Here is an 18,510-nt window from a genome sequence, read left to right as displayed (position 1 = left end):
GCAAGAGGTATTATGCGTTCTTCTACCTAACACCAACAAACTAGCTGGATGTCTCATACTCTGTGTCTCTCACAACTCTCCTCCTTCACCTGCACTGCCTCTTACACCAGATGGGCCAGTGTACCCATTCAATCATTGCTCTAAAAAAGACCTGTCCTCTCTTGGCCCCTCAGTTGTAGAGGAAGTTTATGAACATCTCCATGGACCAGAGGAGTGAGCAGTGTCCCGCACACAGAGGGTAATGCAGGTACAGCTACCACAGTTCAACTTCTCCCTTTGAGAGGGAGGTCTTTCAGCAGCTCACTATCATCACCTTGTTGTGAGTGAGGTGTTTTCTAGCAAAATCAAGAGGCATGGTCTCTTCACCCTGAGCAGGAGGCCCTGTGACAGAAAGCCATGACAATTCAGACAATGCCAGCAGTAATCAGACTGCTTAGCAGTTCATAATGTTTGTTTCATGAGCCAACAGGTACCAGAACTCTTCTAGGAGAAAAAAAATGTCTGGATAGCTAAACAGGCATGCTGAGAATAAAAGTTTGTTTTATTTGCCAACACAAAAACTGAGCTGAAACAGTCATTGGAGAGGCCCTGTAGCATGTTCCCTCAGCAGGATGAGGATGCCTCACAGACAGTTGTCTCATCCACCCTTTGAAACCCCCAGTGCTAGAGATCCTCTCCCAGAAATCTATTTCAATGTTTCATCTAGAAAAAAAAAAAAAAAGTCCTGACCTAAGTGTTCCTTGTTGCAATTTAAGCTCAGGGTTTCTTGTTCTGAACACAGTGGCAAAAGGAAAAGGGAAAGCTGATTCCTTTCCCACTCGTGTTTTTTCCCCCACAGGTGCTTCAAGGCTCTTATATGTCCTTCCAGTATTTTCTCTGCAGTAGATGACACTGATTCTTTCAACTTCAGGCAAGCATTTAATTACATACAACTATTTTTTGGTCCAGGAGGTCGCATATTTGTGTTTGATGCTGAATCCAGAGAGCTGTCCTAAGGAGTGGCAGGAGAAATATACATGACAAAACCCTGCAAGATCCATGGGTCCATTTTGTCTCACTAGAGCTTTCACTTCTTCTTAATACCAACCATCCAAAAGGCATGAAGACAACAAAGTGTGGTAAAAAGTGAACCTCAGAAAGACAGAGGTTTCAAGGCTCAGTGCTCCATACCCTAACATGGAGACACATGAAGAAAAATGGCCACAGGGATGAATGCCCATCACCTTGAATCTCCTCCACCGGCTCTCCTCATCTCCATTTGATGCTCTCTCCCTAATTTTCTGCAACAAAAGCTGTCGTTTCATAGCTGAGCATTACGCAAGGCTGGGCGGGAGGTGCTCCTGACTTTTGGAAACTTCCTTTCCCCAGTGAATGGTGGAGAAGACAGACGACCAGGGACGCACGTTTAAGGTCTTTCTTTCAGGTGGTTCGGAGTGCGGGGCTGAGTGCGGGGCCGGGGCCGGGGGGGCTGTGGCTGCTGCTGCCCCTGGGGCTGCGGCAGCGGCCGCTGCTGCACCCGCAGTTGCTTCGGGGTGGGAGCGCACGGCGTGGGGGGCAGCTCCCGCACCGCCCGCTCACACTCCGCCGGCAGGGTCTGCATCATCCGCTGCTCATCTGCAACGACAGAAGGACCCCGCAATCAGGGACATGCTACGAAGTCTTAGAAATGTCCTCGGCCCAAGCAGGAAAAAGCCGAATGTCAATCTTAACCTGCCCCTTTCAGGTGTTCCTGCTATCCCAGTTAACAAGAAAAATCACCTCTGCCTGCACATCCCGGGCAAACACAGAAGCTTTTTTCATCTGCCTGGCTGAGATCAAGGTACCTAGAGCATTTGGGGCAGCTCTACCCTGTCTGTTGAGGGAACCAGCTTTGTCAGGGAGGCCCCAGTGGTCATCAGTAGCCTGAGCTGCTCTGTCCTCTTTTGGAGGCTACTGAAGGGAAAGTGAGATGTAACACCAGGAAGCGACATCAAAGCACTCTGCCCTGCCATTATCCGTGCTGGGATTTCCAGACACCTGGAAGTCAGAAATCCCTTTTCTCAGCATTAATTTTCTCACATACAGAAGAAGTTAATTCACTCCAGCTGACTTCTGATCACTGACTCATCATTCTGAAATGCCACTCAGCTTAGTTTAGGGGATTGAGGGATTTACCTCTTGGGACACTGAGCACACACCAAACTGTTTCGAAGAGACTAGTCACCCTCTTATATTAGTTCTCATTTTCCCATCACCCTCTTACATTAGTTCTCATTTTCCCAGACTTGTTTTCTTAATTCTTGCTGAAACCAGACTCAAAAATTGAGGATATGGTGTCACTGCACAGTTGAAGGAGTAATCTATACCACTCAAATGGGAACAGCTCACACCAGCATTGTGCTCACATTGTGCAAACCTTCTGAGACAACATGCTGTGGTTGCACTGCTGTGAGCTCTCCCAGAAAACTGGAAAGCACTTGCCTGTTCTTCATAGTCACAGCTTTAGGGAAAGCAGGAGAGCCATGGAAAGTTACCCATGCTCAGGTGTAGTGAGGTTGCTCTCACCTCGGCCATGGGACTGATCATGCTCACCATTGTTGTCACCTGACCATTGGCATCTTGGAGGTATCAGCTGAGGTTTCCTTCAGGCATTGCCCTCTTTATCTAGCCAAAGACTGCTGTGGTGTACACAGCAGCTTCTACTCCCATTTTGTAGCTCAAGGACTGACTGACACAGAGACTAGCTGTTATCTGAGACCACTCAGGAATCCCGACACAGTGTGTGAGGGAAGGACTCAGAAAAAAGCCTTTAAACAGCCTGTGCCAGGGCAACCTCCCTCCTGCTTTAGCCTCCAGGTTGGCCAGATGACTCTTCTTGAGCAGGAGCTCAAGTGTCCTCTGCTCACCCAAACTAGCAGTAATGCCCAGGCTGTGTGTAATTCAAAGCAACCTCTCTGTTAAGTCTGAGAGCCCCCTCAGAGAGGACTCTGTCAGAGTATTTCCTGTGGTCTGAAAGAGGCATGAATTTTGGACAACAGATGAGACCTCTGCACACTCCGAAAACTTCAACACTTCAAAAGTGCCCCAAGTTGGACCTCCAGTGTTGACAGGCCTCCAAGGACATTGTTTGTAGAGAGGACAAGTGCCTGAGGAAACACATAGAAAAGCTGAGCCCTTCTTACCCCTGCTCACTATCTAGACCATCTCCACGTGTAACAGAACCAAAGTTTATACCACGTAAATTAATGAAAAAAAACCTGCTGACAAGATATCTAAGTGTATATTTTAGCCCCATAGTTGCTCCTGACTGGTGACCTTGGCTAGGTTTTAGAGGAGCAGTTCTTCCCCCACAAATAAACAAAAGGGCTTGAGAACAAGAAGTGCTTTGTTCAAAGCGTTTATCAGAAAGTGAGACTGGCAATGCCAGCTGATCTGCTCAGATCACCATATACTAAAATCAGGTTATTGCTCATGACAAGGCAGAGAGCACACTCCTGACCACAGGGAAGTTCAGTGGGAAGCTCTAAGATTTTAGGTGTCTGGACAGCAACATAAAGCCCCTTAAACACTTACCGTCACCTTCACGCCTTTTTGCTTTCCTCCTCTTGATACAATAAATAAGCCAAATCACAAAGATGACAAAAAAGAGTGCACCTCCTGCTATGCTTAAGATGAGATAAAGGTCCAGCTTGCCTAGTTAAGAGAATGAAAAAGGATGTTAGATAGAAGGAAATAACTTGCACAACATCTACTTAGAATTCTGTATTTTCTTCCATTGACTCTAAAGGCAGAGCATACCTTTTCTGGAGAATTTTGATTGCTCCATAATGGATTCAAGTTCTGCAGAAAATTGAAACCAGAGCATTCATGTGTGCCAGCTCAGCTTATTTAAATGACCACAAACGCCTGGTTCTTGCTAACAATGGACCCATTTACGGACAACGAGCATTCAGGCTGTACTCAACATCTCGCAAAAATAAACTTCTTAAGTACTTTCTACTGAGCTGGAAATACTGAGATTAGCTTGCTTCATAGTATTTTGGCACTTCCTCTTCAATTTTTGGCTCTATACAATTTAAAAAAAAAAAAAAAAGGAAAAAGGAAAAGAACATAACCAAATACATCACAGCCTCAAAATGAGAGTTTGGTTTGCCTGTGAGCAAAAATTTATGTGAATCTTCCTGTTCCTTCACCACAGAAGGTTTGCTGGATGCTGGCCTTCCTTAACAACCTCCTGCTTGGACTGTCCTCCTGGCATTCAGTGATAACACTGGAGCACAGGTGCCATGGAGCTGAACCCAACAGAAGTGCACCTTCCTTGGCTTCTTAGGGGACAGAGCTCCAAAGGGGACACCACCACTGGTACCACCCTTATCATTTCAGTAGACATGCACATGGAGGGCAAAGAGCAAGGACACAAAGCTGAGATGTCTACACTGTAAGGCGCATCAGCCTGGGCTGCCCCAGTGGAAAGAAGAGTACCCTCAGTGATGTGGTTCTTCTCCCAAGATTTTGCCCTCTCTGTGCCTGTTTCTCCTAGCTGACTCTAAGAGGAACCCAGGCAGATTCACATATAATTACACTTGTATGAAAAGGTAGCTGAGCTGAAGAACACCTGAAGCACACCTTGCTTTCTAGAAGTCAAAGTTCGGGGTGATTGGTCTTAAATGCAGGACCAAGAGTTCAAAGAGGATAGCAGGGTTGGAAAGAGGCTTGACCTCAAGGTGAGGGATTTTTAATCCACTGTGGATCTGGCAGACTCCTGCCATCACACAGAAAGGTTTGAGGGGTTTTTTGTTTGAGGAGGGAGGGTAGTGCTACATGGGCTAAGGGTTTTTTTCGGTGTCTGAGAAATGCCATATTTGTCCCTTAAAGATCACTGTGGCAAGCCTGTCATAAATAATGTTAATAATGTGAGAAAAAAACAAACTCTCCCTGACCCTGACCATTTAAAATGCAATTCCTTCAGTTCTTCTGCTGCACTTGTGATTTAGAAAGATGATGCTTCAACTGAGTAAGACAAACCACAGAAAGATCACACTTCACCTGAGCAAGAGAAACCATGGTACACTTGAGCTGTGCTGATCTGAGCAACCCCAAAGCTTAGCTAAACTCTCCATAACTTCTCTCCTGATTTCTAGGCCAAGCTGGAGAGTTGAAGCATCTTATTTTTCCCCTTGTGAGAGCACCCATCCACATCCACATGTAGCAGGCAACTACCACCTTCATAGATAGGATTATGCAGAGGAGAAAGCACACAAGTGACTTCTCCATTATGAGGATGCAAATCAAAGGCAAATCCTCTAAAATCAGTGTTGTGGCTTCATATACACATGAGAAAATCCCAGGCCAAAAACAAACTGTTATTTTATGTTGTGGTATTTTGTGTAGTTTTATCTGAAGACAACTCTTTGGCTTTGGACCACTTGACTGAAGTCAACCTTTGGGAAGTACCATTACTTTTAAAGCAATAAAGGAGGATAAAAATTAAGAGGAAAGTGCTTTCTGCCTTTTGCAGACTGTTGTATGTCATTAAAACACTTTTAGGCCAACTTCCCTGCTTTCTTCTTTACTTCACTGGTCTACCACTAGTGGTGGTTGACACCACTCAAGTCTATGAGGAAGCTGACACCAAAAAATCTGTTAGGGTACCCCTGGCAGCTTTTGAGAGAAGCAGTGATGGAGGAGAGGGAGAAAATGATGGGATGACCAAGAATTTGTCTGATTCATTCACCCTGAGACAGCCTGATCTGTCTGGGAGGCTGAAGTCTTCCTCAGAAGACATCACCAGGAGTGGGAGCAGCCCTACAGTGAGCCCTGGAGGCCTCATTACCACCCATAAGGCTCTTGACTCCACAAAAACCTGTTTCACTCTTCCTGCAACCCCCAGGCCTCACTCACATCCTGGCTACCACAGCACCATCAGCTCCCAGTGACTGTGTCTCCCAGCACTGAGTACCCAGGACCATCTGTTCTCCTGGCACCTGGACCAGTCCTACAGGTACGTGAAACTGCATCAGGCTGTGTGGGTCCATCCTAGCAGATTCTGACAAAAGAAAGCTCTTACCTGAGCACTTGATTGCTTTTTCAACCATTTTTTCACTGACTTGGTTCTTAACAGCACATCTGAATGTCCCAGAATGCCGTGTCTGCAATTCCAGCATAGCTGCATTCTTTTGGATTTTTCTGCCATTAGGTTGAGCCAGTTCTATTGTAAATTCTTCATCTTTAGCCTTGTGCTCCACTTCACACTTGACATATACAGTTTTATTCATGCATTCAGCACTGAGGATTGGCTGAGGGACAGGCTCTGAAAAAGAAGAGAAGGGACAGGCACAGATGGTTTCTCATTTTGAAAACTTCCATTATTAAGCAGAACAGAGAATTAACCCCAAATAACCAGATAATGAGAATGAACCCGCTAACAGAAGAATGAAGAGCAAATTAGGCCTCTACTGCAGAAGTAACATGGCCATAATAAATCAAGTGCAGTGCAGTGCAGTACCCTACATGTTTGGCCCAGCAAAGCAGAGCTGCACCACTGCAGCTGGACTACTTTCAGGCTCAGCCTGGCTCACAGCCAACCAGGCAGGTGAAGGGAGGAAGCTGGGTTTCCAGGGAGGCAGTGGATGGCAGGGACTCAGAGCCACAGCCCCCTCCAACTCCAGCCCCAGGGTTTTGGTGCAAATGAAGTTGGCCCTGCTCTGCCTGTGCCCATCGGGAGAGATTTTCTCTAAAGCAGAAAAAACAACTACTTATGATGCTCTGTGTACTACCTACAGCACTCAGCCAGCACAACAGCCACAGCATGAAAGCCCATCAACCCAGAACGGAAAACACAAAACAGACACCTCAGCTCTCAGTGAGGTTATAACAGAGAAAACAGATCTCTGTCTCTTCTTACGCCCTGCAAACAACTAGTTAAATTTTGGTTCCAGTTTCTCTATCACTGGTGGTATTGAAAGAGCCAGAAGAGCATGTGGGGTTCTCCTTGACTAGGGGCAATTGGCAGGGACAGCAAATGGGAAAAAAAAAACAAACAAACCAACAAACATTTCACAGAATATTTTGAGTTGGAAGAGACCCACAAACATCACCAAGTCCAACTCATAAGTGAATTGCCCCTACAGGGATCACACCCACAACCTTGACATTATTAACAGTGTGCTCTAATCAACTGAGCTAATCTCAGAGTCCACCTCTTAGAACAGGTAAATAAAAACCTGCCAGGTCACCTCTAGTTACAGGCAGTGTAAGTTATGGAGATCTTAAATTTTAAAGGCAGTGAGGGCTGTTTGTGGCACATGCAGTTTGGGTTCACACCATGACATCTGCAGTCACCCTTTCCCTGGTAAGCCCACTCCTCTTCTGCAAACTGTAACCTTTTATTCAGGGGAACATCCCAGCATGAAACACTAGCGTCCAGGTGCTGGTGATGGAGTTGTGTCAGGATATCATTGAAACTGGTTTGTTTGTTTGTTTGTTTGTTTTTGACAACCATTTGTCCAACCCTAGTAACAATGGGGTAACCTGGCTGACAAATTACTCCGGTGCCCAACAGTTACTACAGGGCTTTACTTCCAAGTGTGTGTGTCAGAGGTAAGGACACGTCTCTGCACAGTACTGCTGCACAATGGAGGAAATGCACACAGCTGGGTTGGAACCTTAACCTGAAATAAGGACAACCCAATGACAGTTCAGTGGCTTAAAACATGACCATGCAGCATCAGGCCCTGATGACTTCCTGAATCTGTTTGCAATAATAGTTCCCAAAGTAACAAGACACCCTCATGGCTCAGCAGCCCCTCAGACAAAGGGCTTCCCATTGCACAGAAACCCTGATAAAACCATTCCAGCTGTCCTTGCTGCCTCATCAGGGCATCATTTCTGTAGTGCCCAGAAACCTGAGAGGTTGGCAAATATGTGCACGCTGGCTAAAGAAGGACAGAGCAAAACTACTTTCTTTTTGGGGAAAAAAATCCATGTTATCCTACAGCTTAGAGGTCTGGAGAGGTGGCAGCAGCCATAAAGGAGCAGAATAACTATCCCCTGTTCATCAGAAAAACTTTGGGCTGCTACTGCTCTGATCCCTAAGGACAAGATTCAGCATAGAAAGCCCTCGTGTTTGAATCCATGCAGCTGAAATCCCCAGGTGTGTGCTTAATTGTGCTTTGAACAGCATCCTGCTTCCAGAAACCTCTTATGGGAGCACAGCAGCCTATGTGAGGTTTCTGGAAGCAGGATGCTGCTGGGAGCCCAGTCCCCCTCGCAGGGTGCTACCCCAGCCCAGGGTCCCAGCACCGTTTGTGGTGCTGCAGTAGGGCCGACCACGCTCACCCTGCTCTCAACACAGACCTGCTCACAGCTGTTTTCTTGGGCACATGTAGAAATCTTGTGGCTGACAAACAGGGGAGCCAGAAAGAAGCCAGGGGGCTCAGGCCATCAATAAGAGCAAGAGAAGGGAGGCAGACTGCTGTCAGTGGCGGGAGAAAGAAGGTACATCTTTGACAGAAGTCCCCCTGCCCCCAAATCAGAAAGGGGGGCAATGAGTAGGAAAGGCTGCAGGAGAGGAAAAAAAAAAAAAGTACCAAGTCTTATTCAGCTGTGCTGGGAATGGTATGGGAAAAGCAGAAACTCACCCTGAACAAAGAATCTTGTCTTTTCTTCTGCCTTCCATTTTCCATCATGCTGATAAACAGTCACTGTGTAATTTCCACTGTCCCCTTTCACCACCTGATGTATTTGCAGAGTCCCATTTTGGAGTATCTTACACCTGCATTGGTCTTTGTTCACATAGTGCTTAACGTCCTTATTTTTTATCTGAACCAACCTTTGTCCATCTCTCTGCCATATTGCATGATATATGTCCCCAGGAGCAGCGATGTTGAGAAGAGCTGTCTCATTCACTGCCTTGTAAATCCAATTGACAACAGAGCCTGTTAAGGGAAGCACAACCAGCCCATCAGTGGTCTGCAACAGCCCTCACTGCCAAGCTCAGTAGCCACAGCAGTCACCCAAAAGGTTGTCATTTGCTCCTCCCCAGGTTGTCTGAGCCTCCCTGCATTGCTGTTGCCATCTTCTTCCCCTGCTCCAAAGCACCTCTTGGTTGGTCATTAGATAAATGTCAGCGTCCATTTTAATTCTGAGAGGCAAGAAAGCTAGGAGTCTAGCTTTCAAAAGCTGACTTTTTATACTCTGGCTGACCTACTTGGAGTGACTCTGGATGCCAAGATTCATGGCTGCCCACATATTTAACCTTGAAATTAACCCTTCCTGAAAATAAGGTCGCTTTGGTGTGTTTTGCACATGGTACACACTGATACCCAGAGCACCCTCACTGCAAACATTACTGCAGGCAGCAGGAACACAGACCAGTCGTGTCCCTGGACAGTAGGATCTGTTCAGCAACAACAGTGATAGCAATAGTTATAATAATAGTAGCCAGTATCAAGCAGTGAGTGTAAGGCACTGAACTGAAGGCAGACCCACTGCAGTGCCCCCTCCTCACCCATCCCAGGCATCCTGCCCCACTGGAATATATCCACTGGGTTTTCCTAGGACACAATCCTGGTGGGGCAAGTAAGGCAGCCAGAAACAAATAGCCACTCACATCCTGTGAACTGAGGGGCTGCTGGAAACATTATGACATAAGCAAAGGCAAAAAAACCCTTTTCTCTTTGCAGGCCTCCTTTGTTGACAGCTGCCTTCTCCAGAGCAGTTAAGAGTACAAGCTTCCCAAGGGACTGGGCAGCACTTGAGCTTGGGGCTGCCAAAGGGGATATTCAGGAAAGCCAAGGACACTAAAAGTCTACACGTTACGACCTGAGGGGATGACAGGCCCTTCGGCCATGCCCAAGCACCCTGCCCGCTCCCCTCCAGGCTGCTTCACACACGGCCCTTGCAGGACCCACCCCACATTTTCAGAGTGCAAAGTTTGTTGGGAGGTCATTTCAAGTACTGTCCCCACCCTTGAGGCAGGTGGAGAATCTGCAGGAGAAGGTAGAAACCTGTGTGAGAGTGTCAGGTGGGATGAGCTCACTGGCAACTGACCGTGGTTTATTTAACACGGCTTATTTAGTTTCTCATTTTCTGATGCTCATTCCTCCTCAATTTACAGGATGAAGCCAATCAGCAGGAAGAGCTGATTCTGCTCTAATTTTATATACTTTAAGTACTTTTTCCCCACAGAGAGAAAAACTACGTTTGTGCATATTTTTATTACAGTCCTTTATTCCTTGTATCTAGGATAATGACAAACTGCCCCACAGAGGGGAAACTGAAATCCAGTGGCTATTTCATTAAGCTAACAATATTAGATATAATCAAAGAACTAAAATGCTGTGCCTCCGCAACAAGATTAATGCTGTAGTGCTTCTGGGCACATTCACCTAAATTCAGTCTAAAGAGAGACTGTTCTTTCAGTAGTCCCTTTCTTACAAAGTATGCAACATATCTAATGACATATCCTGAAATCAAAGTATCAACTAAACAGCCTTGGAAGCAGCTATGCCCCACATAGATGACACTACAGATTATATCCAAATATTTGAATTCTGATATTTGTTTCTGCTCACTCATGAATAACTATTTAGAGCTATTAACAGGATTTCTTTGCGTAACAGAAACTACTTATATTTCCCCTCCAAAAGTAAAGGAAAAAAGTAATCTGAGTTTCCAGAGATAATTCAATGGCACCTCTGTGAACAGACCACCGAGACACAACTATCAGATTGATCCCTGTAGTCTTGCTAAATGGAAAGCTGCGTATCCAACATATATGATACTAAAAATCTGTTTAGCTAATGAAACATTTATGTTAAAAAATGCCAACTGAAATGTGCTCCAAGGGGCAGAAAGGTCTGAACTGAGAGCCCAGAGCTCACTCACGGTCACAAGAAAGAGTTAGAAGTTCCCGTAGTAACTTTAGAGAAGGAAGGAAGTCTTTGAAAGAAGTTTTCCATTCAAGGGAATAGTCATCATTTCTGCTGGGGAACGTTTCATAGGTCATGTACATAAAAAAAAAAAATCCCTATTTATCTATTAATTTTGTTCTGAAGGAAAAGCAAAGCATTAAGCAGCCATACATACAATCTGCAGTGGAAGGAAACAGAGGAAAAAAAAAGTTATGCATGCTTGTGTTGTCTCCATCTCTTATAACCTTCTCTAATCTATGAGTTAACACCCTAATTAAGTTTTTAGATTAATATTTTAAAAAATAATATGAACAATAATACGCAAAACATAAAAGATGTATGTATTTACTTGCTGTTTTCTCATTTTAGACTTCAACTCCACTGAAGACACTGAAATGTATCACTCTGTTAATATTTATGGAAGAATATAAATTACACTTTCAAAAGATTTGCACATCTTCGATAAGAAAAGGAAATTACATGCGATAATGCACAGCGAACAGAGGTTCTCTAATGTAGTACAAGCTACCTTGAGGGCAGAAAGAAAACTGCATGCTGACATTTCTCATTAAACATGTGTCAAATTAAGGCTCATTAACTTAAACCCCAAACTCTTTACAGCTTATTATTGGAACTGGAATAGGAAACTCAGGTCTTGCCCTCCCCCCGGCTGAAAATTAAATCAAATAATAATAGCAATAACCCAGATGTCTTCACTCATTGGAAAAGTGGAACTAGTTTCTTATCGGTAACAGCCCACCAAGTTGTAAATGGCTTAAAATGCAATTTTAATGTTAGCCTGAAAGAGCAAAGAAGGGTAAGAAAAACTCACATTTTACACTGGGAAATAAAAGCAGCATGCACTTGACTAGGAAAATCCTCCCAATGTTCATTTTCAGAGTCAAAAAAAATTCCAGTGTCGCCTTGTCTAATGACAGCTCCTGGCAGGTAAAAGGATTTTCTGCTATGAGCAGTCATGGGACGTGTCAGTCCAGCCCCTGTACCCTCCTCCCCTCCTCCAGCTCTCACCCCGGCACTTCTCGTTTCTAGCACAGACACAAAAAAAAAAAAAAAAGGGGCAGAAATACCTCTCAGTGGAGGGTTTTGTCAGGATGGGGACAATGTGTAGCAACAAAGAAAATGGACATTCAAGGCAGGAGTGCCCCTGAGGTTTGCCCACCCAGCTGGAGGGCCAGCTAGGCTCTTGTCCTCTTCAGTGCTCACCCAGAGAGTTCTGCTCCAGCATCCACATGCCACCATCCTCGAGAGATGGATGCAGTTTTTGAGTGGGGGAGAGATGGAAATCCTTATTCTCCCCCTTAGTCTTAGCAGCAGCAAAGGGACAGCAAGCCCAGGACCCCCCATGAGGACCAGGTGCCTGCTGGCTGTCAAACGCAAAGGAGATGCACTTCTCTTGGAAACCATCAGGAATCAGCTTCACATCAACATCTGATCTATGACGGGCTGGCCAGTGCCACAAAGGCATCCTGCAGGCAGGGCCAGCGTCTGGGCAAGCTGTGAGGGAGGGATGAGCACGGAAGGGGATGAGAACGCAGCCTTGGATGTATCCATAAACCATCCCTGAGGCTGGCTGGTGTGGGAAAGAGCATGAGGAAAGAAGCTGTGAGGAGGCAGGGGAGCTGGGTCCAAAAGCACATAAGATAATAAAATCTTTATTCCTGATTCCAATACAAAACAGATGGAGTGGTGAGGATTTTGAATCTTACCCTCCTCAGCACAATTCCTCTGGCTACAGTGGCCACTGAAATCTTCCAGCTTTTTATCACAGATATAGACCAAGAAAGAAGACAGAAGAACACTGGAGATGTACAATATTAGAGAAATCTTTCTTGTTCATTCATACCGTTCTTCTTCCTTGAAGTTAAAGGAAGGTCTTGTAAGATACCTCCTCTTCTCCAGCGTCATCATTTTTTAGCTGGTACAAATGAGGTAAAAAACATCGCTTTTTGCAAAAAAAGGAGAAAAATTTATCTGAGGTAATATGCACTAAAGTCACAATATTGCTGCCTCTAAACCTGGCTTTTCTTCCTTCTTTCAGTTATTATTTCCTTACATGGAATGCACAACAGGGGTACATGCAAAAGGAGAGAGGAAACAGCAAGAGTGAGATGACGTTTCTGTGCTGACCTCCATCCTCTGTGGAAAAAGCAAGCTGAGGGCAGGGGCAGCCGTGCCCAGGTATCTCCCCAGCCAAGCAGGTTGTATCGACCTCTTGGACACATCTGCTTCCAGCCCAAGTACTTAAAATGACTTTGGGCAAAGGCAGCAACACCAATTTCTCCTGCCTTTTTTTTTTTTTTTTTTTTCACTGGGTCCATCAAGCAGAATGGAGGGAGGCCCCCCGCATGCTGAAATCACTGCCACACTTTGCTCAGCTCCTCTCTTCCTCAAGGAAACATCCCTCAAAGCCACCACCTGCTTCCAGTGTCCGCCTGTGTGTTGTCTGTCACACACTCAAATTGAGAACGTGCTGGGGCAAGATCTGTCCTTCTGCTCTGAGCACACACAGCCTGCTCAGTGCCATACTGCTCACAAGAAGCTGCCTGCGTGGAGCTGCAGGCAGAAACTGGAATTGGTACAAATTGAATACAAATGGAAAGATATGTGTGTGCATGAAAAGTGAGTTAAAGCTCCATAGCAGTAGAACAAGGTGTAAAAGGATTCCCTGTATTAACAATTAAAGCCATGACTTCCAGTGAATCAGTTTGTCAGGCCCACTCATGCTCTTGTAAAATGACAGCTGAAATGAGTCAGACTGAAAGCCCCTGTGCTCCAGGAGACCAGTTACAGCACACCAAACATCCTTGTTTCTCTTAGAGCAATAGGTAGACTAGAGCAAGAAACCAATCCTGGAGGGTCTGTTCAAAAATGAGCTTACTGTGAGCAGTGAAGGGGCACCCAAAGTCCCCTGTTCACTGTACACCACAGAAGTGACACTGGGCCTGGATATCCTCCTTCTGAGGACTTGGGTGCATATGCACAAAATCAACCTGCTTAGAGATTTTGTGTGACAAAAGCACAGCTGGATGTGCAAAGAGCCAAACCACTCACCTGCAACAAGGATTCCCTGGGAGATCCTGGCATGTGCGTGGTCCATCCCACTGAGCAGCCCCTTTTCTAACCAGCATCAGAAACCTCCTGCACCATCAGACCCAGCTAGACAAGGAAAAAGCAGCCCATGTCTCTAACATCAGTCTTCCTGCCAGATGAGAAGTGGGGAAATGGCAATATCCTGCCAGCTTTACCCTCCCTCCCTTGAGGAGCAAGACAATGCCATGCTGCAGTCCTGATTGGGCTTTGATTCCAATTTTAGAAGGAGGAAGGGATTTTCTGGACATTACTGGGAGGGAAACACTGTAAGTCCATGCACTGATGTCCCTGTTTCCCTCCAAGAAAAGCCCCAAGGGAAGGCATTAAGGAGAAGGTGTCTGAAGGTATCTCTAGAAAGCACAGCAGCTTTGGGCTACTGCCATAAAGGAGGTCTAGAAGCCATTGTGGACTTTCAGTAGTGCGGCACAGGAAGCACATCCTGAAAACACATCTACAGCAGAGAGCACTGGCAGAGCAGACTACCACAGCAGCTGGTGATCCCCCCAAGGCAGAGGGACAGCACAGAGAGAGCTGTTGCCTGAATCTGTGTGTGGCCACAGCCCAGACACTGCCCCAAGCTGTACTGGGCAGGACAAGGCGAGGTCTGCCAGCCCTGTAGATAATTGTGCTCTCACTCTTCTGCTTGCTGCAGACACCCTCTCTCCTACCCCTCACACAGGAAATAACACCACTGGGCTAAACGAGCACCAGCTACCAAAACAGGGCACTGATAGAAAAGTAGATGTCTCCTAGTGCAGTGGTGATGATCCTGCCTCCAGTTAGACCTGTCAGCTGAGGACGCTTGACCCCTATTTACCACACTGCTTTGTTAGAGATCTCCACCTTCTGACACATAGGAGAGTAGAGGACCAAGCACAACCTTGACAGTGGGCTGGTTCTTTGCAGGCACTGCAAGCTCTGTGGTATTGTTTCCACTGCAAAAGCCACAAAGCACTGTAGTCATATACATTTGCTTTTGTGGCTTGCTCTCTCTTTACTTTTCAGTTCTTTGTAATACACTACACAGTTTCCTCACAGGGAATGTAAGTTATCATACTTACATTTCCACGTAAAAGTGACAGACTCCCACTCATCTGAAGGCAACATCTCAAGAGACAACATGCAGTTGTTCCCAACTCTTAAGTCTTCAACTTAGTGATGAGCCAATAAACATTCCTGCCTGAGGCTTATTTAAAAAAAAAAAATGTTATTTGATCTACTAGAAAAGGAAGACTACGAATACACTTAGCATGTTCTTCACAGAAAAGTAGGTTTGTAGCCCATCTAATAGTTTGCAGCATCTCTTCTTGTATGAAGCTTAGGTTGTAATAAATGGCATTTGCACAGGAATTAAACACCTTGCAGTCACCACGACCACCCAAGACCTTCACCATGAAAAGTGACAGGAACGTTGCAAATTCATACCTCTAAATTTCTCACAAAGACAGGCCTTTGGTGAGGCACAGTGTGTGAGAGAAGGGCAAATGTGATCTTCATTGGAATGCCAGAGGGGTAATATATGGAGGGAAAGCTTTGGGTAAGGATAACCTTACTCTTGGGAGTTCTCCTGCAAGACTAACAGCTGGGCCCTGTGTGGGTTGCCCTGGTTGGTAGCTGAGGGTTTCACAATGGTACATTCCCCTTTACTGTAGCTTCTTGCAGGACAGGAGGAATTGCAGGTAGTGTCTGGAGTGGGGAAGAAGTAAAGTCAGTCCTGGCAAGGGGAGTTGCCCCTGCACTATGAAATGCCAAGGAACTGCTGGCTTCCACATACAGTTTCAGCCATTTAGCTGATGGACACGTACTCCTTCCTGTTCACTCCTGCCTTAGGCAGGGCCAAGAAAGGAAAAACTCCACCTTGAATAAAGTGGTGCAAATATGAATATCATGAACTCAAAACAGAGCTTTGGCCAAGGTTTTGGCAGGGATGCTGACTCAGAACCTGTTATGTGGAAACTGATAGCACTGATTTAACTGTATGCAATGGAAATATCCCAGAAATAGTGACACATGCTACCAATATTGAAACAGTTGTCTGCACAAACAGTTTTATCTTTCTCTAAAGAAATGCAAATGGAAGCTTTCAAACTTTGAGTCATGCAGAATAGTACTCAGGTGGTTATTTGAAGAGAAATGGCTCCCTTGCAATGTCCATAATCCCACGTAGAATCCATAGAATATCCTGAGTTGGAAGGGACCCACAAGGAACATCGAGTGCAACTCCTGGCCCTGCACAGAACCACCTCAAGAATCATACCACGTGCCTGAGGCCATTGTCCAAACACTTCTAGAGCTCTGTTAGGCTTGAGGCTGTGATCACTTCCTCAAAAAACCTGCTCCAATACCCAGTACTCACCCTCTGAGAGTGCCTTTTTCCGAATATATATACCTAAACCTTCCCTTATACAGCTTCATACCGTTAAAGCATTAACCCCAAGTGTTCTCTCTCAGAGTAATTTTCTTTTTTTCCACCTGTAAGCATGTGTCAACAGCCAAACCTCACAAAAGATACCCACTTCAATTCTGGTCTGAAGGAATGTAACCCCACAGACCAAGCAGTCGGGCAATCTGTGGTCCACAATGATGACTGAGGCTAGAGCAGATGTCAGCATCCTGTCAGTTATTCCTGCAGATGGTGCCTTTCAGTCTTGCTGGTAATTTCCATCATCTGTAATGATCCTAGATTTAGGATCTAACTTTCAGCACCTTGTTCTAGTAATTTCAGTGACATAACTACTACTGCAAAGCAATCCAAGTACGTTTTCTGGTATGATGCAATCAATCTGTTTTATACAAGAAGCCAGATAAATGAACAGAAAAGCCTCTTTCAGTCTTAACAGTGGTAAATGCACGAAGACCTGCATTAACTACAATATGCCTCTTCATCACAAGAGGGTGGATGGAGAGTGAAGCTACCTTAAGAAAAAATATTAGAACAGCTGCTCTTAGAAATATATTCAGGAAAGACAACTTGTTACTACCATCAAAGTAATCTTTTGCTCAAGATCTAACACTCTCCAGAAATCATCAGCTTAAAAAATGCATGTATAATCAATACTTTTTACAGTGTTTAATTCTATTATATTATTATAAATTCAGAGAGGAGTGAGGGACAGTCCAAAATGGGTAGGTGGGAGGATGAGAAGTGATCCAGGACACTGAGCACAAGACACAGGATAATACATTTCAGTACTAAAGGCATTTATTCCTAGGAGTGGCCCTGAATAGTCCTTATGTAGTTCCCACACAAAAAAGGTGGTCTTCACTTCAAATGCAAGACACTGTTGGCATTTGTCCTACTAGTGCAGTCCCTGGCATTCAGGTATGCAGGCATAAAATGTCCCTTCTCCTAGAAGACCTGGATAAGCCTCTCTGAAGCATCACTGTGGATCCCAAAATTGCTGTCAACTGTGTCTGTAGTTTATTTAAAAGACAGTGGACCTATGATAGCAAATAAAGGCTCACTGTGTGGCCCCATACATGCATATAAGGAGGTTTGACCCTTATCACCAGGAAATTAAGAAGTAAACTTCTCAGAAACATCCCAGTGACCTGTCAGCACAGTCTTGCTGCTACACACTGAAGTAAGAAAAAGAGAGTTCTGGTGTCTTTCACATCACTTGTACAAATGCTCTTTGCACCATGTTTGTCTGGAGCCATGAGATCCAGCACAGCACACACTTTTTCTGCTCAGCATGGATTCCGACTTAGCAGCTCAGTTTGCCCTGCTCCTTCTCTGGTCCCACAAGTTTCCTGTGTTCTGTGAACCTGGTTTTGGCTTCTCTGATATTTGTCTGTTCCTACACACAGCCATTTCAATGCATCGCCCCACCTAGTTCTGCCAGCTAACCAGCCTAGGTGTGCAGGGACAACAGGGTGGCAGGATGGGTTCATTCCCATCCCAGCCACGCTCAGATCTGCTGCCAACACACCACACCTGCACAGGAAGCACGGGGCGGCTGCAGTGGGGTGTTGGCAGTGGGATGTTGGCAGAGGGCAGGCCTCTCCCACAGCTGCGGAAGGGACAGGCACAAAGCCGCCCGGGTTTCTAAACATTTCCACCCCACGGCTGCCGTTGTCACCCAGGAATAGTAATGGCTAAGGTGCTGTGTCATTGCACTTCTGAGAATTGCTGGTTTTTAAGGTCTCAGTGAGGCAGGCACGGGATGTTCTGTGCAGCACATGTGAGCACTGGGGCACTGGAGGCAAGTTGTGGCTTTTCATGGTATTTCTACCAGGGCAATACTTGCAACCCAACTCCTTCTGTTGCACTCCTGCCAGTCAGAAGGAAACCTCACAAGTTAGCAAGGTTAACCAGAGGCAGCATCCACCAGACTATTTTTTGTAAACCTCCTTCCTCACATCCCGTGCAGTTAGACATCCTGTGGCAGCTGGACCACAGTGCTCACTGCAGCCTGCACAGATCCTGGCAGGCAGCACCCTGTGGGCGTTCCCGGCTCCCAGCCACACTCGCATACAGGTGCAAGGTGCTGCTGTGGATCAGACA

The 18,510-nt window shown here is 45.7% G+C and overlaps 1 protein-coding gene across 1 annotated transcript; it reads right to left on the bottom strand.

Annotated features, from left to right (window-relative positions):
• Nucleotides 1-523: 523 nt before the first annotated feature.
• Nucleotides 524-11,845, bottom strand: CD2 (CD2 molecule). The gene is made up of 5 exons (XM_050332669.1): nt 11,725-11,845; nt 8,619-8,915; nt 6,047-6,289; nt 3,553-3,672; nt 524-1,614 (listed from the first exon to the last, which is right to left on the bottom strand). The coding sequence occupies exons 1-5, from the start codon at nt 11,783-11,785 to the stop codon at nt 1,406-1,408; spliced, it is 930 nt and encodes a 309-aa protein (XP_050188626.1). The 5' UTR covers nt 11,786-11,845; the 3' UTR covers nt 524-1,405.
• Between the last annotated feature and the right edge of the window lie 6,665 nt (nt 11,846-18,510).

The sequence above is a fragment of the Myiozetetes cayanensis genome, unplaced genomic scaffold (genome assembly GCF_022539395.1).
Source record: "Myiozetetes cayanensis isolate MyiCay16 unplaced genomic scaffold, myiCay2020 scf5-8, whole genome shotgun sequence".
Lineage (NCBI taxonomy): Eukaryota > Metazoa > Chordata > Aves > Passeriformes > Tyrannidae > Myiozetetes > Myiozetetes cayanensis.
Note: the sequence above shows the minus strand (reverse complement) of the source record. Positions and strands in the feature narration are given on the sequence as shown.